We start from the raw sequence: 14,073 nt of genomic DNA, 5'->3' as shown, positions 1-14,073 counted from the left end.
GTCACGCCATACCGTTCAATCTCAGGTCCAAGGGCTCTCAGAAGCCCGTATCATGGGAGAATGGAAAGCTTCGTATCACCTGTAATTTTCACGACGCTTGACATGACATCGAAAGCCATTTAATTGGGCGCCGAGTAGACATGACATCTAATTGGGCCCCCATAGTACTGTGCATGAATCCATTTATCCACCAGGCAAGCCACTACCCTGCCATTCGCACGCGCCCCCACTCGACATTTTTACAATCGATAAACCGCTCCTAGTCGTCCCGTCCTTTCACATTACGGCAGTTCCACTAATCCTAACCCTCCCCAAATCCATGGCGTCCCAAATCTTCATGATCGGCGGTGAGTATAAGGTTAGAATCATCACCAGCGATGAGTTCGACGTCATCTACACCCGTTCTTCCGCAACGGTGAAAGAATGCCTTGCTCGCTTCAAACGCATGTTCGAAAACTCAAATGATGAGTGGGTCGCTGGGCTAGATGTTGAATACACCAAAGTCCTGGGAAGCGAGAAGAATCTAAAGGAGGCAGAGAAGAAGAAGCCCGTCGTGATCCAGGTTCACGTGCATGACTTATGCTTGGTCTACCACATATGCCATGCCGACGTTGAGTGCGAGGAATTTAAGAAGTTCCTCAAGGGCGGCCGAGTCAAATTGGTTACTGTATACTTTAGGAATGACAAGGAAATCCTAGGTCGGATAGGCCTCGTTGTAGGCGACCGCTTTGACCTCCAGAAGGAAGGGCTGGTGCCCTCCCTTGACCAGCCTTCAATGCTTACCCTGACAGGAGCCATGGTTCATCCTTCGTACAGTGAACTAAAGAAACCTCCGCACACATTTCATCGTGCATGGCAGTGGACTGTACTAGATATAGACCACATCCACTACGCCGCAATGGATGGCTACCTTTGTTTCAATATCTACAAGGGTTGGATGAAGAGCAAGAGCCAAGTGTGCGGTTCAAGCAAAGAAGTATCGCCCAAGAGGAAGAGGGACAAGGACGAAGTCGAGGACGTGGACGAAGACTCCGAGTAAGGTGGCAGTGTCGTTGCTCATGGTGGTTCTAATGCAGTGTCTACTGGATTAGTTGCTTAGTTTAATTTCTAGTGTGCTTAGTTTTATTTGAGGGGAGTGTTGTGCTAAGCCCCCAGCAGAACTATGTTATGTTTCTTCTCGTTATATTTTGTACATTTCATCTTTTAGTTGGTATAGTACTACCGCTCATTTCTTCACATTATACACGTACAATATATATGGCCAACATCATATAGCCAGCAGTTTAGTTGTCAAAGAATTTCAGGATGCTTAGTTTTGTTAAAGAATTCCAGGGGGCTTACTTTTATTTGAGGGGTCTGTTGTGCTGGACACCATTAACTTATCATTGTGAGAATCGGCTTATTTTTGTCATGTAACATGGTCAACAGGTTTGACGTGAAAATAATAATGTCTAATGGCATTTCTGAGCAAACATCTAACTTAACGATGGCATTTTTTAGATATCTAATTGCATTTTTGAGCAGACATCTCACGGACCGATGGCATTTTTTGACTAGTTGTAACTTCTAATGGCAAAACTGAGTAGTGATATACAACTAGTGGCATAAATAATAATAACCCAAGAATTAAATAGGTATGCTAATTTCTTTATTTCTTTATACCTTTGTGTGCGAAATAATATACGTTGCCTCCCCCCAGATTTTCTTTACAAAGGCAACATAGAACTATATGAGTGCCCTGTTAAATTTTGGAATTATTCCGGGTTTGTTTGGCCTTTTTTATACATTAATTGAGTTTCTGGTCATTTAATGTGCATAATTCAAATTTGAACTACAAGCACATGCTCCTGTGCACCAAAGTTGATTGAAAAATCACATGTGTGTCCTCGGGTGAATTTCTAGGTTTCATGCAAGAAATGGGAATGAAATTCAAACATCTGGGCATCGTGGTTCGGCCGAGAACATTGAGAAGCTTGGTTTTAAAATTCTTTTAAATCTAGAACACGCCTGAAAATCATGAAACTTGGCATGGTGTCATGTCATGGTACTACCATGCTGTGGTAAAAAAATTGCAGAATAGGAACAAGTTTTGGTATAAGTTTCTTGCAAACCGGAGCTTCTCTCAAGAAGGCTCGTGGTTCTGAGAGGGAACGTGTCACCTTTGTGTGCCTAATTCAAATTTTAAATACAAGCGCATGCTCCAGTGCACCAAAGTTGGTTGAAAAATCACATGTGTGTCCTCGGGTAAATTTCTAGGTCCCATGCCAGAAATGGGAATGAAACTCAAACATCTGGGGGTCATGGCTCGGCTGGAAACATTGAGAAACTTGGGGTTTTAATTCCTTTAAATCCTAAACACGCATGAAAATCATGAAACTTGGCTTGGTGTCATGACATGGCACCAACATGCTGTGGTAATTTTGCTGTCCGATTTGTGAAGGCGCACACATTAACAATCAACAAAGTCATTTTGGAACAAGTGATATCACGTTACAATCGGAAACACAAGTATTATTGAAACCGTGGGCGTTCTATTTACCATTTACGTGCCGCCACACGTCCTCTTTTTTTATTAGCTTGGAGGCGCCGTGCAGGGTAGCTATTTGAGTACGGGAGGCGTCCGATCAGACCCCTGCGCGTGCTTATCAGGAGGAGAGCCCTTTGACCTCCATCTGCCGTCCACCTCTCTCCCAAGGTCTCCATTAATGGCATCGAGCCTCTGTTTAATGGCGTGGCAATGTCTCACTCGACTGAGATTTAAGAGAGAAAAAAGAAAATCTGAAAAGAAAATTTTGCACGGATCTTGAAGATCCGACGGACCTATATAACATCTACTGCGACTTATAGCAAGACTAATGAATATATATATAAGGACGACGAGAGTGGACAATAATTGTCTTACATACTTAGGAAGATAATTAAAAAAGCTACATGTGGCTATGCCCGAAATACACAAGGGCAAAAGAAGAAGGAAGACGCATACAACAATCTGGCTCGCTGATCTCTACTTTCTTTATCTGCTGCAGGTCGCGGAGACTAGTTCTCGCGGCGGGCGATGATCTCTTTCATCAGTTTCATGTCCTTAGTACGCTGCTTGGCAGCATCAATGGATTCCTCCACCAGCCTGTTGCGCTCAATGCGGAGCATGGCATTCTCATCCATAAGTTTCTTGATGATGACGCCCGTCCTCTGCAACAAGGCAGCGGTCTCCTCCTCCTGCCTCGCCCTTCCGATGATCTTTGCCCTCAGCAGGTCGCGCTCGCCCCGGAGCTTCGCATTGCCCTCCCCTAGTTTCCGGATGATGCTGGTAGCCTTGTCCTGCAACCTTGCCCAGCCAGAGATCTGATCCATCTGGCTATGGACCATCGCATGCATGCGCCTGTAAGAGTCCTCGCCTGCCCCTGAGAAATTTTTCCCAGGCTGCCGCGGTGTGGCGGGACCTCCGTGCTGCTTCGGCGGCACGGTGGGACATCTCTGATGCTTCCGCGGCGTGGCCGGACCAGTCTGCTACATCGACGACATGGCGTGATACATCCATTTTGCATGATGCTTTTATATCGGTATTTATTGCATTATGGGCTATTATTACACATTATGTCACAATACGTATGCCTTTTCTCTCTTATTTTACAAGGTTTACATGAAGAGGGGGAATGCCAGCAGCTGGAATTCTAGGCTGGAGAAGGAGCAAATATTAGAGACCTGATCTGCACATCTCCAAAAGTCCTGAAACTCCACGGGAGTTATTTTCAGAATATATAAAAAATACTGAGCGAAGAAAGTACCAGAGGGGGGCCACCCACCATCCATGAGGGTGGGGGCGCGCCCTACCCCCTGGGCGCACCCCCTGCCTCGTGGGCCCCCTGGTAGCCCTCTGATGCCCATCTTTGTCTATATGGAGTCTTTCGTCGAGGAAAAAAAATCATAAGCAAGCTCACGGGAAGAAACTCCGCCGCCATGAGGCGGGACCTTGGCGGAACCAATCTAGGGCTCCGGCAGAGCTGTTCTGCCAGGGAAACTTCCCTCTGGGAGGGGGAAATCATCATCAACGTCATCACCAACGATCCTCTCATCGGGAGGGGGTCAATCTCCATCAACATCTTCACCAGCACCATCTCATCTCAAACCCTAGTTCATCTCTTGTATCCAATCTTTGTATCCAAACCTCAGATTGGTACCTGTGGGTTGCTAGTAGTGTTGATTACTCATTGTAGTTGATGCTAGTTGGTTTACTTGGTGGAAGATAATATGTTCAGATCCATTATGCATATTAATACCCCTCTGATTATGAACATTAATATGCTTTGTGAGTAGTTACGTTTGTTCCCGAGGACATGGGAGAAGTCTTGCTATAAGTAGTCATGTGAATTTGGTATTCGCTCGATATTTTGATGAGATGTATGTTGTCATCCCTCTAGTGGTGTCATGTGAACGTCGACTACATGACACTTCACCATTGTTTGGGCCTAGAGGGAGGCATTGGGAAGTAATAAGTAGATGATGGGTTGCTAGAGTGACAGAAGCTTAAAACCTAGTTTATGCGTTGCTTTGTAAGGGGCTGATTTGGATCCATATGTTTCATGCTATGGTTAGGTTTACCTTAATACTTCTGTTGTAGTTGCGGATGCTTGCAATGGGGGTTAATCATAAGTGGGATGCTTGTCCAAGTAAGGACAGTACCCAAGCACTGGTCCACCCACATATCAAATTGTCAAAGTACCGAACGTGAATCATATGAACGTGATGAAAACTAGCTTGACGATAATTCCCATGTGTCCTCGGGAGCGCTTTCCTTCATATAAGAGTTTGTCCAGGCTTGTCCTTTGCTACAAAAAGGATTGGTCCATCTTGTTGCACCTTATTTACTTTTATTACTTGCTACTCGTTACAAATTACCTTATCACAAAACTATCTGTTACCGATAATTTCAGTGCTTGCAGAGAATACCTTACTGAAAACTGCTTATCATTTCCTTCTGCTCCTCGCTGGGTTCGACACTCTTACTTATCGAAAAGGCTAGGATAGATTCCCTACACTTGTTGGTCATCAAGACTCTTTTCTGGCGTTGTTGCCGGGGAGTGAAGCGCCTTTGATAGGTGGAATTTGGTAAGGAAAAATTTATACAGTGTGCTGAAATTTACTATCATTTGTTACTATGGAACATAATCCTTTGAGGGGCTTGTTCGGGATTTCTTCACCCCGACCAGTAGAGCAATGAGTTGCTCCTCAACCTACTGAACCTACTGAAAATGTTTACTTTGAAATTCCTTCGGGTATGATAGAGAAACTGCTAGCTAATCCTTTTGCAGGAGATGGAACATTGCATCCCGATTTACACTTAATCTATGTGGATGAAGTTTGTGGATTATTTAAGCTTGCAGGTATGCCCAATGATGCTATCAAGAAGAAGGTTTTCCCTTTATCTTTGAAGGGAGATGCATTGACATGATTTAGGCTATGTGATGATATTGGATCATGGAACTACCATCTATTGAAATTGGAATTTCATCAGAAGTTTTATCCTATGCATCTTGTTCATCGTGATCGTAATTATATATATAATTTTTGCCCTCGCGAAGGAGAAAGCATCGCTCAAGCTTGGGGGAGGCTTAAGTCAATGTTATATTCATGCCCCAATCATGAGCTCTCAAGAGAAATGATTATTCAAAAAATTTATGCTCGGCTTTCTCTCAGTAATCGCTCCATGCTCGATACTTCATGTACTGGATCTTTTATGATAAAGACTACTGAATTCAAATGTGATTTATTAGAAAGAATTAAATGCAACTCTGAAGATTGGGACCTCGACGAAGGTAAGGAGTCAGGTATAACACCTAAGTTTGATTGTGTTAAATATTTTATGGATACCGATGCTTTCCGTGAATTTAGCACTAAATATGGACTTGACTCTAAGATAGTAGCTTCTTTCTGTGAATCCTTTGCTACTCATGTTGATCTCCCTAAGGAGAAGTGTTTTAAATATAATCCTCCCATTGAAGTAAAAGTAGTTGCACCTATTAAAGTTGAAGAACAGACTATCACTTATAATGATCATGTTGTTCCTACTACTTATATTGAGAAACCACCTTTCCCTGTTAGAATAAAGGATCATGCTAAAGCTTCAACTATAGTCAACAAAAGTAATATTAGGACACACAAACCCCCTGAGCAAGTTAAAGTTGAACCTAAAATTGCTATGGTTAAAGTTCTCTTGGCCGATAATATTGATGGGCATGTTATTTACTTCTGCAATGAAGCTGCTAGAATTGCTAGACCTGATGCTAAAAATAAGCATAGACCTCTTGTAGGCATGCCTGATATTTCTTTTAAAATAGGAGATCATTGCTATCATGGCTTATGTGATATGGGTGCTAGTGCAAGTGCAATACCTCATTCCTTATACCAAGAAATTATGCATGATATTGCATCTGCTAAGATAGAAGAGATTGATGTTACAATTAAGCTTGCCAATAGAGATACTATTTCACCAGTTGGGATTGTTAGAGATGTTGAAGTCTTTTGTGGGAAGGTTAAATACCCTGCTGATTTTCTTGTTCTTGGTTCCCCACAAGATAGCTTTTGTCCCATTATATTTGGTAGACCCTTCTTGAACACTGTTAATGCTAGGATAGACTGCGAAAAGGATGTTGTTACTATTGGTTTGGGTGATATGTCTCGTGAGTTTAATTTTGCTAAATTTAGCAGACAACCCCGTGATGATGAACTGCCTAGTAAAGATGAAATTATTGGTCTTGCTTCTATTGCCATGCCTCCTAGTGATCCTTTAGAACAATATTTGCTAGATCATGAAAATGATACGTATATGAATGAAAGAAGGGAAATAGATGAAGTATTCTTTAAACAGGGACCTATTCTGAAACACAACTTGCCTGTTGAAATCCTAGGGTATCCTCCTCCACCCAACGGTGATCCCGTGTTTGAGCTTAAACCATTGCCTGATACTCTTAAATATTCTTATCTTGATGAAAAGAAGATATATCCTGTTATTATTAGTGCTAACCTTTCAGAGCATGAAGAAGAGAAATTATTGAAAACTCTAAAGAAGCACCGTGCTGCTATTGGATATACTCTTGATGATCTTAAGGGCATGATATGTCTCCATTGTATCTACTTTTCCAAATACTTTTGCCCTTGTTTTGGACTCTAATCTGCATGATTTGAATGGAACTAACCCGGACTGACGCTGTTTTCAGTAGAATTGCCATGGTGTTATTTATGTGCACAAACAAAAGTTCTCGGAATGACCTGAAACTCCAAGGAGCGTCTTTTTGGAAATAATTAAAAATACTGGCAAAATATCAAGGCCAGGGGCCCACACCCTAGCCACGAGGATGGGGGGCGCGCCCCCTACCTTGTGGGACCCCTAGAGCTCCTCCGACCTCAACCCCAACTCTATATATTTGTGTTCGGAGAGAAAAAAATAAAGGAGAAGGATTCATTGTGTTTTACGATACGGAGCCGCCGCCAAGCCCTAAACTCTCTCGGGAGGGCTGATCTGGAGTCCGTTCGGGGCTCCGGAGAGGGGATTCCGTCGCCATCGTCATCATCAACCATCCTCCATCACCAATTTCATGATGCTCACCGCCGTGCCTGAGTAATTCCATCGTAGGCTTGCTGGACGGTGATGGGTTGGATGAGATTTATCATGTAATCGAGTTAGTTTTGTTAGGGTTTGATCCCTAGTATCCACTATGTTCTGAGATTGATGTTGCTATGACTTTCTATGCTTAATGCTTGTCACTAGGGCCCGAGTGCCATGATTTCAGATCTGAACCTATTATGTTTTCATGAATATATGTGAGTTCTTGATCCTATCTTGCAAGTCTATAGTCACCTACTATGTGTTATGATCTGGCAACCCCGAAGTGACAATAATCGGGACCACTTCCGGTGATGACCGTAGTTTGAGGAGTTCATGTATTCACTATGTGTTAATGCTTTGGTCCGGTACTCTATTAAAAGGAGGCCTTAATATCCCTTAGTTTCCGCTAGGACCCCGCTGCCACGGGAGGGTAGGACAAAAGATGTCATGCAAGTTCTTTTCCATAAGCACATATGATTATATTCAGAATACATGCCTACATTACATTGATGAATTGGAGCTAGTTCTGTGTCACCCTGGGTTATTAAACTTATAAAGGATGCTAGGATAGCAGCCCCTCTCAGGCCATCCACGCGGCCAGCAATTGCAAATCGCGTCCAGTTTTACTTCGTTCCCTACCTAGCCTCTTTCGCTGACGGGCGGGCCCTGGGGTTGTTGGTCCGTAGATGGAAGCCTATAGAGAGTATCCCCTTTCATTCCCCAATCCGCTGCCTCCTCTCCTCCTTTCCACTCCGTCGCCTCTCCACCCTGGCCGTCGTCCCTCGTCAGCCACCGCCGGCCTTCTCGCTGGGGTGGAGGAGTAGGGATCTCGCCAGATCCGACCTGCAGGCAAAGGGCGACGGCGGGGGCGCTTGATTCGATCCAGCGCCAGCGCCATGGACCAGTCCGTGCAGGAGAGAGAGGAGGGAGAAAGAGAGAGCTAAGAGGAGTGGCAGATGACGAGAGGAGGGAGTAAGAGAGAGGAAATAGGAGAGGGAGGCTCGGCAGCGGACGGGACAGGGTCGTCGGCCGGTGTCGGCCTGCGCCGGTGAGGTCGCTCGCCCAGCTGCCAAGGAGGGAAAGGCGACGGGGACCGGCATCCGGGGCAGCGGTGGCGGTGGGACTGCAGGAACTGGCCGAGGTGGTCCTCGCCAAACAAGCGGGCGGCAGCAAGGTATAGAAGCGGGCACCCGTGTGATTTGTTCTCTGTTGATTTCTCTTTTTGTCTGGTCTAATTTCGTGGTCAAAACAATGGCAGATTTCTTCATTGGTTGATTTGATTTGGGGCTGATTTTCCCCTGGATTCCTTCCTCTTACAGTTCCTTTCCAACTTGTTGTTCATGGCTTGCTTCCCAACCACAGGTGCTCCCCACGGCGAGGAATGGACGCGCTCAACGCCTTCCTTCCCAACCAGGTGCTCCTGTGTATCTCTCTCTATTATGTGATGAATATGTGGTAGTTAGTGGGAGTGGGATAGGGAGAGGTAAAGAGAGCAGATTCCAAATGCAATGGAAGGGAAATTTCAATCCATGTTTAAATTTCATTGAGCATTCATATTCTTAATTTGATCTTCTCAAATTTTTGGCTAGGTGTATAAACATACATGCACATGTATATCTAATTGGATTGTTAGCTGAACATTTTCTCTAATGTACATCTCTGAAATTACTAATATGTGGGTTTCCTAAACATGATATTTGCAGATATGAGAAAGAAGAAATAGGACCAAGAAAATTATTTTCTCATATATTCATGTGTCGTGCGGAGAAGAACCCGAATGGAGAACTTGGTATGCCGAGTAATGTGCAGGTACAGAATTATCATCATAGCAAATAGAATTATCTGAATATTGTTTGGAGGATAACAATTCCTCAAATTGGCTCATTTAATTTAGACTGTACGCCCAGTTATTGTTGTCTTGGTTACTCCATTTGTCCAAACTACAAAATACATATTATTTTCAGCCATGTATATTCATACTGGCTTAACTAATTAATTAATTCATCAAATGCCCTTGTTTATGATAGTATCTCTTTGGCATTTTCCTCTGCATGCTTTTTTCTAGGCTATCTGTCTTTCCATACCCTGCTCTCCTTGCTTATTTTATTATTAGTCGAATATAATATCAGATCACCTACCATCATTATTCTTTATTACAATCTCATAGGAAAGAAGTCTAATTAGTTGGGTATTCTTAGCTAGCATTCAAAATGTGATGCTGCGCTGCCATTAAATGAGCATAAATATAATGAGAAGGTGCACAAAAAGTGGAGTCTTAGCTTAATGCTTTAGAGTTTAGCCTGAATATAGCCAAGCAGTATTCTTACTAGGCTGCTGTTTAAGTACCTATGCAACAATATCAGAGGGATGCATCACCTAAAATATGTAGGGTTTGTAAGCTTGGAGCAAGAGTGCAACGGAAAATGTTTACTGTGTTCCATTAAAACTGATAAGAAAGTAATTTAGTTTGGGTGAATTGATTAGTTATAAAAAGTAGATGGTCCTTTTCTTGGATCTTTAGGTTTAGTAATTTCTTTTCTACTTCAAACTGACGGATTTATCTTCAGCTAAAAAAAAGACAGCGGGCTTGGTTAGCTTCAAGAAGAAAAATATTTCAAAACCGTGTACCTATAGAGAAATATTCCATGTCTATTTCCCTGATTTCCAGTCCACTTTATGAAAGCCTGCTGTAACTGTTTGCGTAAGTGGTTGTATGATATGTTGAATATGCTGTGTCGGGCTAGACGGATATGTTTGCTTGTCTTTGGAAATATTCACCTGTTGTGTTCTGCATTGACTTGCATTTATATTAGCAGCTCTGTTCTTATTTGTCTCTGTTCTGATAGTTTTAGGTGAGAACAGAGTATTTATAGTTGTGACATGCACTACAAGCTTTTCATAATTATTAATTCTTTAAATGTGACCGTGCTGCCGTGCCGACAGATATGTGTACCTCAATTTAGTTGATGTGCCTACCGTGCTTCAGGCGTGTTGTTCTTTCTTAGATAATCATAAATTGATAGGTGCTTTCTTCTATTAGTTAAAATATCTTACATTAGGATGTACTGTGTTGTGCTTTCATGCAATTGTCTTGATTTAGACAGCAACTGAACCCAATCACTGATTAGTAGAATTAGTCATGAGATGAGGCACAGAAGAGTTGAGAGGGGCAGCCGTCGTATTGACGATGCATGAAAGTGGCTCATGATTCCATTCAAGTAATGGACATATAGTAGTTGCTAATTATATTTATACTAATTGCAAGAATAATTAGCCTATTGTCTATGTAGTTTGCTGATTATACACTCTTTTCGTTCGTGTTTCACCCTCCTAAGGCATTTGTTCTGTCTGCCACAGGTTGCTTTTGTCCTCTCATCTGCTGTTTGGTCTTCGTCTATTGCTCTGCTGGCTCGTCATCTCCTCGGTTGGAGGTTGTTCTTGGTCCCGCCATTTGTTCTTGTTAGAGCTCACTAAAAATATTTGTTCTCGCCTATGCTAATGCCTTTCGGTTAAACTAGGAATTATTTCATTGTTGGAAGCTTTCATCTGCGTATATGCGTAAGGGGCTGTGTATTTATTTTGTTTCATTCATTTTTTGGTCTATTTATTTTGCACAGAAAACCATTTGTGGTATGCTTTGATGGGCCTTATTTAATACAGTACAGACAAAATTGGAAGTAATAGCAAACCAGCCATGAAAATTTTGAGAGAACTATGCTAATCACAAGCAATGATGTGCTCCTGTCATTTTTCCATGATATTGTAGCCCACTTCCAAGACTCTATGTACTAATGTTAACTACTTGCTTCTTTAGCTGCTCTAATCAGGAACCAATTCTCTGTGTGGTTTATCCTCTTAAAATTGTTACTATTCACTTAGAGGGGGAGTGTAAGCAGTAGCTGATTTTAGAGAACACTACACACCAGAGCAGGAAGCCTAAGTCAGGAAGGAGAATGCATGTACCCTTGAGGACTGAAGAATGATGTTTAATCTTGCTTTTGTCTACGCTGCTATTCTTGGTTCAGATCCTTACCTTCGGTTCAGTTCAATGTAGTCTTATGGATAGATGGACAAGTTGGTGAAACTGAAAACTACCGGATGGGTTAGTTAATCGGTTAATTAATCATTGCTGCCCCTAATTTCGTTTTAGCTTCATCAACACCTTACATTTGCTTGGTAGAAATTTAAACTGAACACCAACTTCATTTATGTTATACTCGGGTGATGGATTCCTTCAGATATACAAATTCCTTGAGCAAAGTTTACAATGCTTTTGTGCCACTTATGATATGCTTCACAATTGTTTTGTCTTTCCTTGTGGATCATCCATTTGAACTATATACATTAATGTAAATAACCTTACATTTCCTTCTCTTTCAATCGATTTAAGGTACTCATATATAATGATTACTAATGACCAGCTGCAGCCACCGCCTAATCTAACATTGTTGTACTCATGGCTTTTGGCATCTGTGTATTCCATTTAGTTACCTTTGCCTAATGCGTCAAGATGAGAGGCATTCTTGCTGCCCTGTACACAGCTTTGCGTTTTATGGAGTATGATTGTTACTATTTCTCCCTACGTTCTCTCCTTTGCATTGTCTGACTATTACATGATTAATAGATGAACACTCCTATATCCGCAATGAAAGGCAAGGGACAAGCTCCTGTGACTAAATACCTAGGTATTTCAATCAGCCTTGTGCACTGCTATACCTTTCTCGCTTTGTCACTTTGGTAAACACCTAATATAATTTTATGTTTAAATGGAGCAAATCACCGTGCCCTAGGAACTATCATCACAAGCTCTTCACTTCGCCTTCCAAAACCAAGGGAACTACATCATATGCGGCTGTGCCTAAAGATCCTACCCAAATTGGAGAAATTGCTTCTATTGGAGATGTTGTTGACCCTGCTTCCAAAACAAAATGTTAGTATCCATGTTCAATTGCCCTTCAGTCTATATGTCCTAACCAACAACAGCCACCTTTTGTTTTTATCAATCGATCCAGTATCTTTGCTCTTTTGGCGTTGCTCTGAGCAAGATACTGCATGTACACTTCAGACCTCATTACTGTCTCTATGGTCAAAACAAGTTTGTGATCACTTGTTCTATATACGTAATCAACTGCCCTTCTACTAATATTTTCAGAAGACTACTTATATATGTTTACACTGGTTAGAGAAAATCATGACATTGCCAGCAACAATTTTTTATTTCTATATGTTTCAATCTGTCTCTAAATATTTTTATGTGTACTCTTTCAATACTTGGCTTGCTCTTGCCCTTTGCGCCATTGGTGCAATGAGTCATCTAGTGACTGTTACATGATGAACCACATCCGGCATAATTCTCTATCACCGATCCATTGCCTACGAGCTTCCATATATTGTTCTCCGCTTATTTACTTTTCCGTTGCTATTGTTACAATCACTATAAAATACCAAAAACATTACTTTTGCTACTGTTACTTTTGCTATCGTTACCACTACTATCATATTACTTTGCTACTAAACACTTTGCTATAGATATTAAGTTTCCAGGTGTGGTTGAATTGACAACTTAGCTGCTAATACTTGAGAATATTCTTTGGCTCCCCTTGTGTCGAATCAATAAATTTGGGTTGAATACTCTACCCTCGAAAACTGATGCGATCCCCTATACTTGTGGGTTATCAAGACTATTTTCTGGTGCCGTTGCCGGGAAGCATAGCTCTATTCTTTGAGTCACTTGGGATTTATATCTGCTTATCATTATGAAGAACTTGAGAGATCCAAAAACCAAGATTTATCCCTCAACTACGAGGGGAGGTAAGGAACTGCCATCTAGCTCTGCACTTGATTCACCTTCTGTTTTGAGTAAGCTTGCAACACCTAAACCTGCTTCTGCTATTGATTCTGATGTGTCGCATATTATTGATGATGCCACTTCTGCTATGCATGATACTTATGATGAAACTACTTCAATGCATGATACAACTGTGCCACTTGGCGAATTTCTTGATGAACAACTTGCTAGGGCTAGAGTGAATGAAATTATTGAAACTGATAATACTGATGAAAGTGATTATGGAGGCTCTCCTAATAAATATGAATTACATGTTGTGCCTAAGGGCTATGTTATGGACGAAGAAACTAAAAGAGACTTTCTTGCTTGCAATGATAGAAGTGATCTTAAGAAATTATTAGCTAAGCTTAAACAAAAAACTCTGAATGCTAGAATGAAATATGATCCTACTTATACTACTTCACCTATCTTTGTTACTGATAAGGATTATGAATTCTCTATTGATCCTAATATAATTACTTTGGTTGAATCTGATCCTTTTTATGGCTATGAATCTAAAACTGTTGTGGCACATCTTACTAAATTAAATGATATAGCCATCCTGTTCACTAATGATGAGAGAACTCGCTACTTTTATATCCTTAAAATATTTCCGTTCTCATTAAAGGGTGATGCTAAGATA

At 41.7% G+C, this 14,073-nt stretch overlaps 1 protein-coding gene across 1 annotated transcript; it reads left to right on the top strand.

Annotated features, from left to right (window-relative positions):
* Positions 1 to 8,499: 8,499 nt before the first annotated feature.
* Positions 8,500 to 12,643, top strand: LOC125514392 (uncharacterized). Its single transcript, XM_087529878.1, has 9 exons — positions 8,500 to 8,511; positions 8,594 to 8,777; positions 8,966 to 9,017; positions 9,307 to 9,412; positions 10,961 to 11,034; positions 11,122 to 11,161; positions 12,228 to 12,288; positions 12,376 to 12,533; positions 12,587 to 12,643. The coding sequence occupies exons 1-9, from the start codon at positions 8,500 to 8,502 to the stop codon at positions 12,641 to 12,643; spliced, it is 744 nt and encodes a 247-aa protein (XP_087386004.1).
* Positions 12,644 to 14,073: the final 1,430 nt, after the last annotated feature.

The sequence above is a fragment of the Triticum urartu genome, chromosome 6A, assembly GCF_056163025.1.
Source record: "Triticum urartu cultivar PI428250 chromosome 6A, HENAU_Tu73, whole genome shotgun sequence".
Taxonomy (NCBI): Eukaryota; Viridiplantae; Streptophyta; class Magnoliopsida; order Poales; family Poaceae; genus Triticum; species Triticum urartu.
Note: the sequence above shows the minus strand (reverse complement) of the source record. Positions and strands in the feature narration are given on the sequence as shown.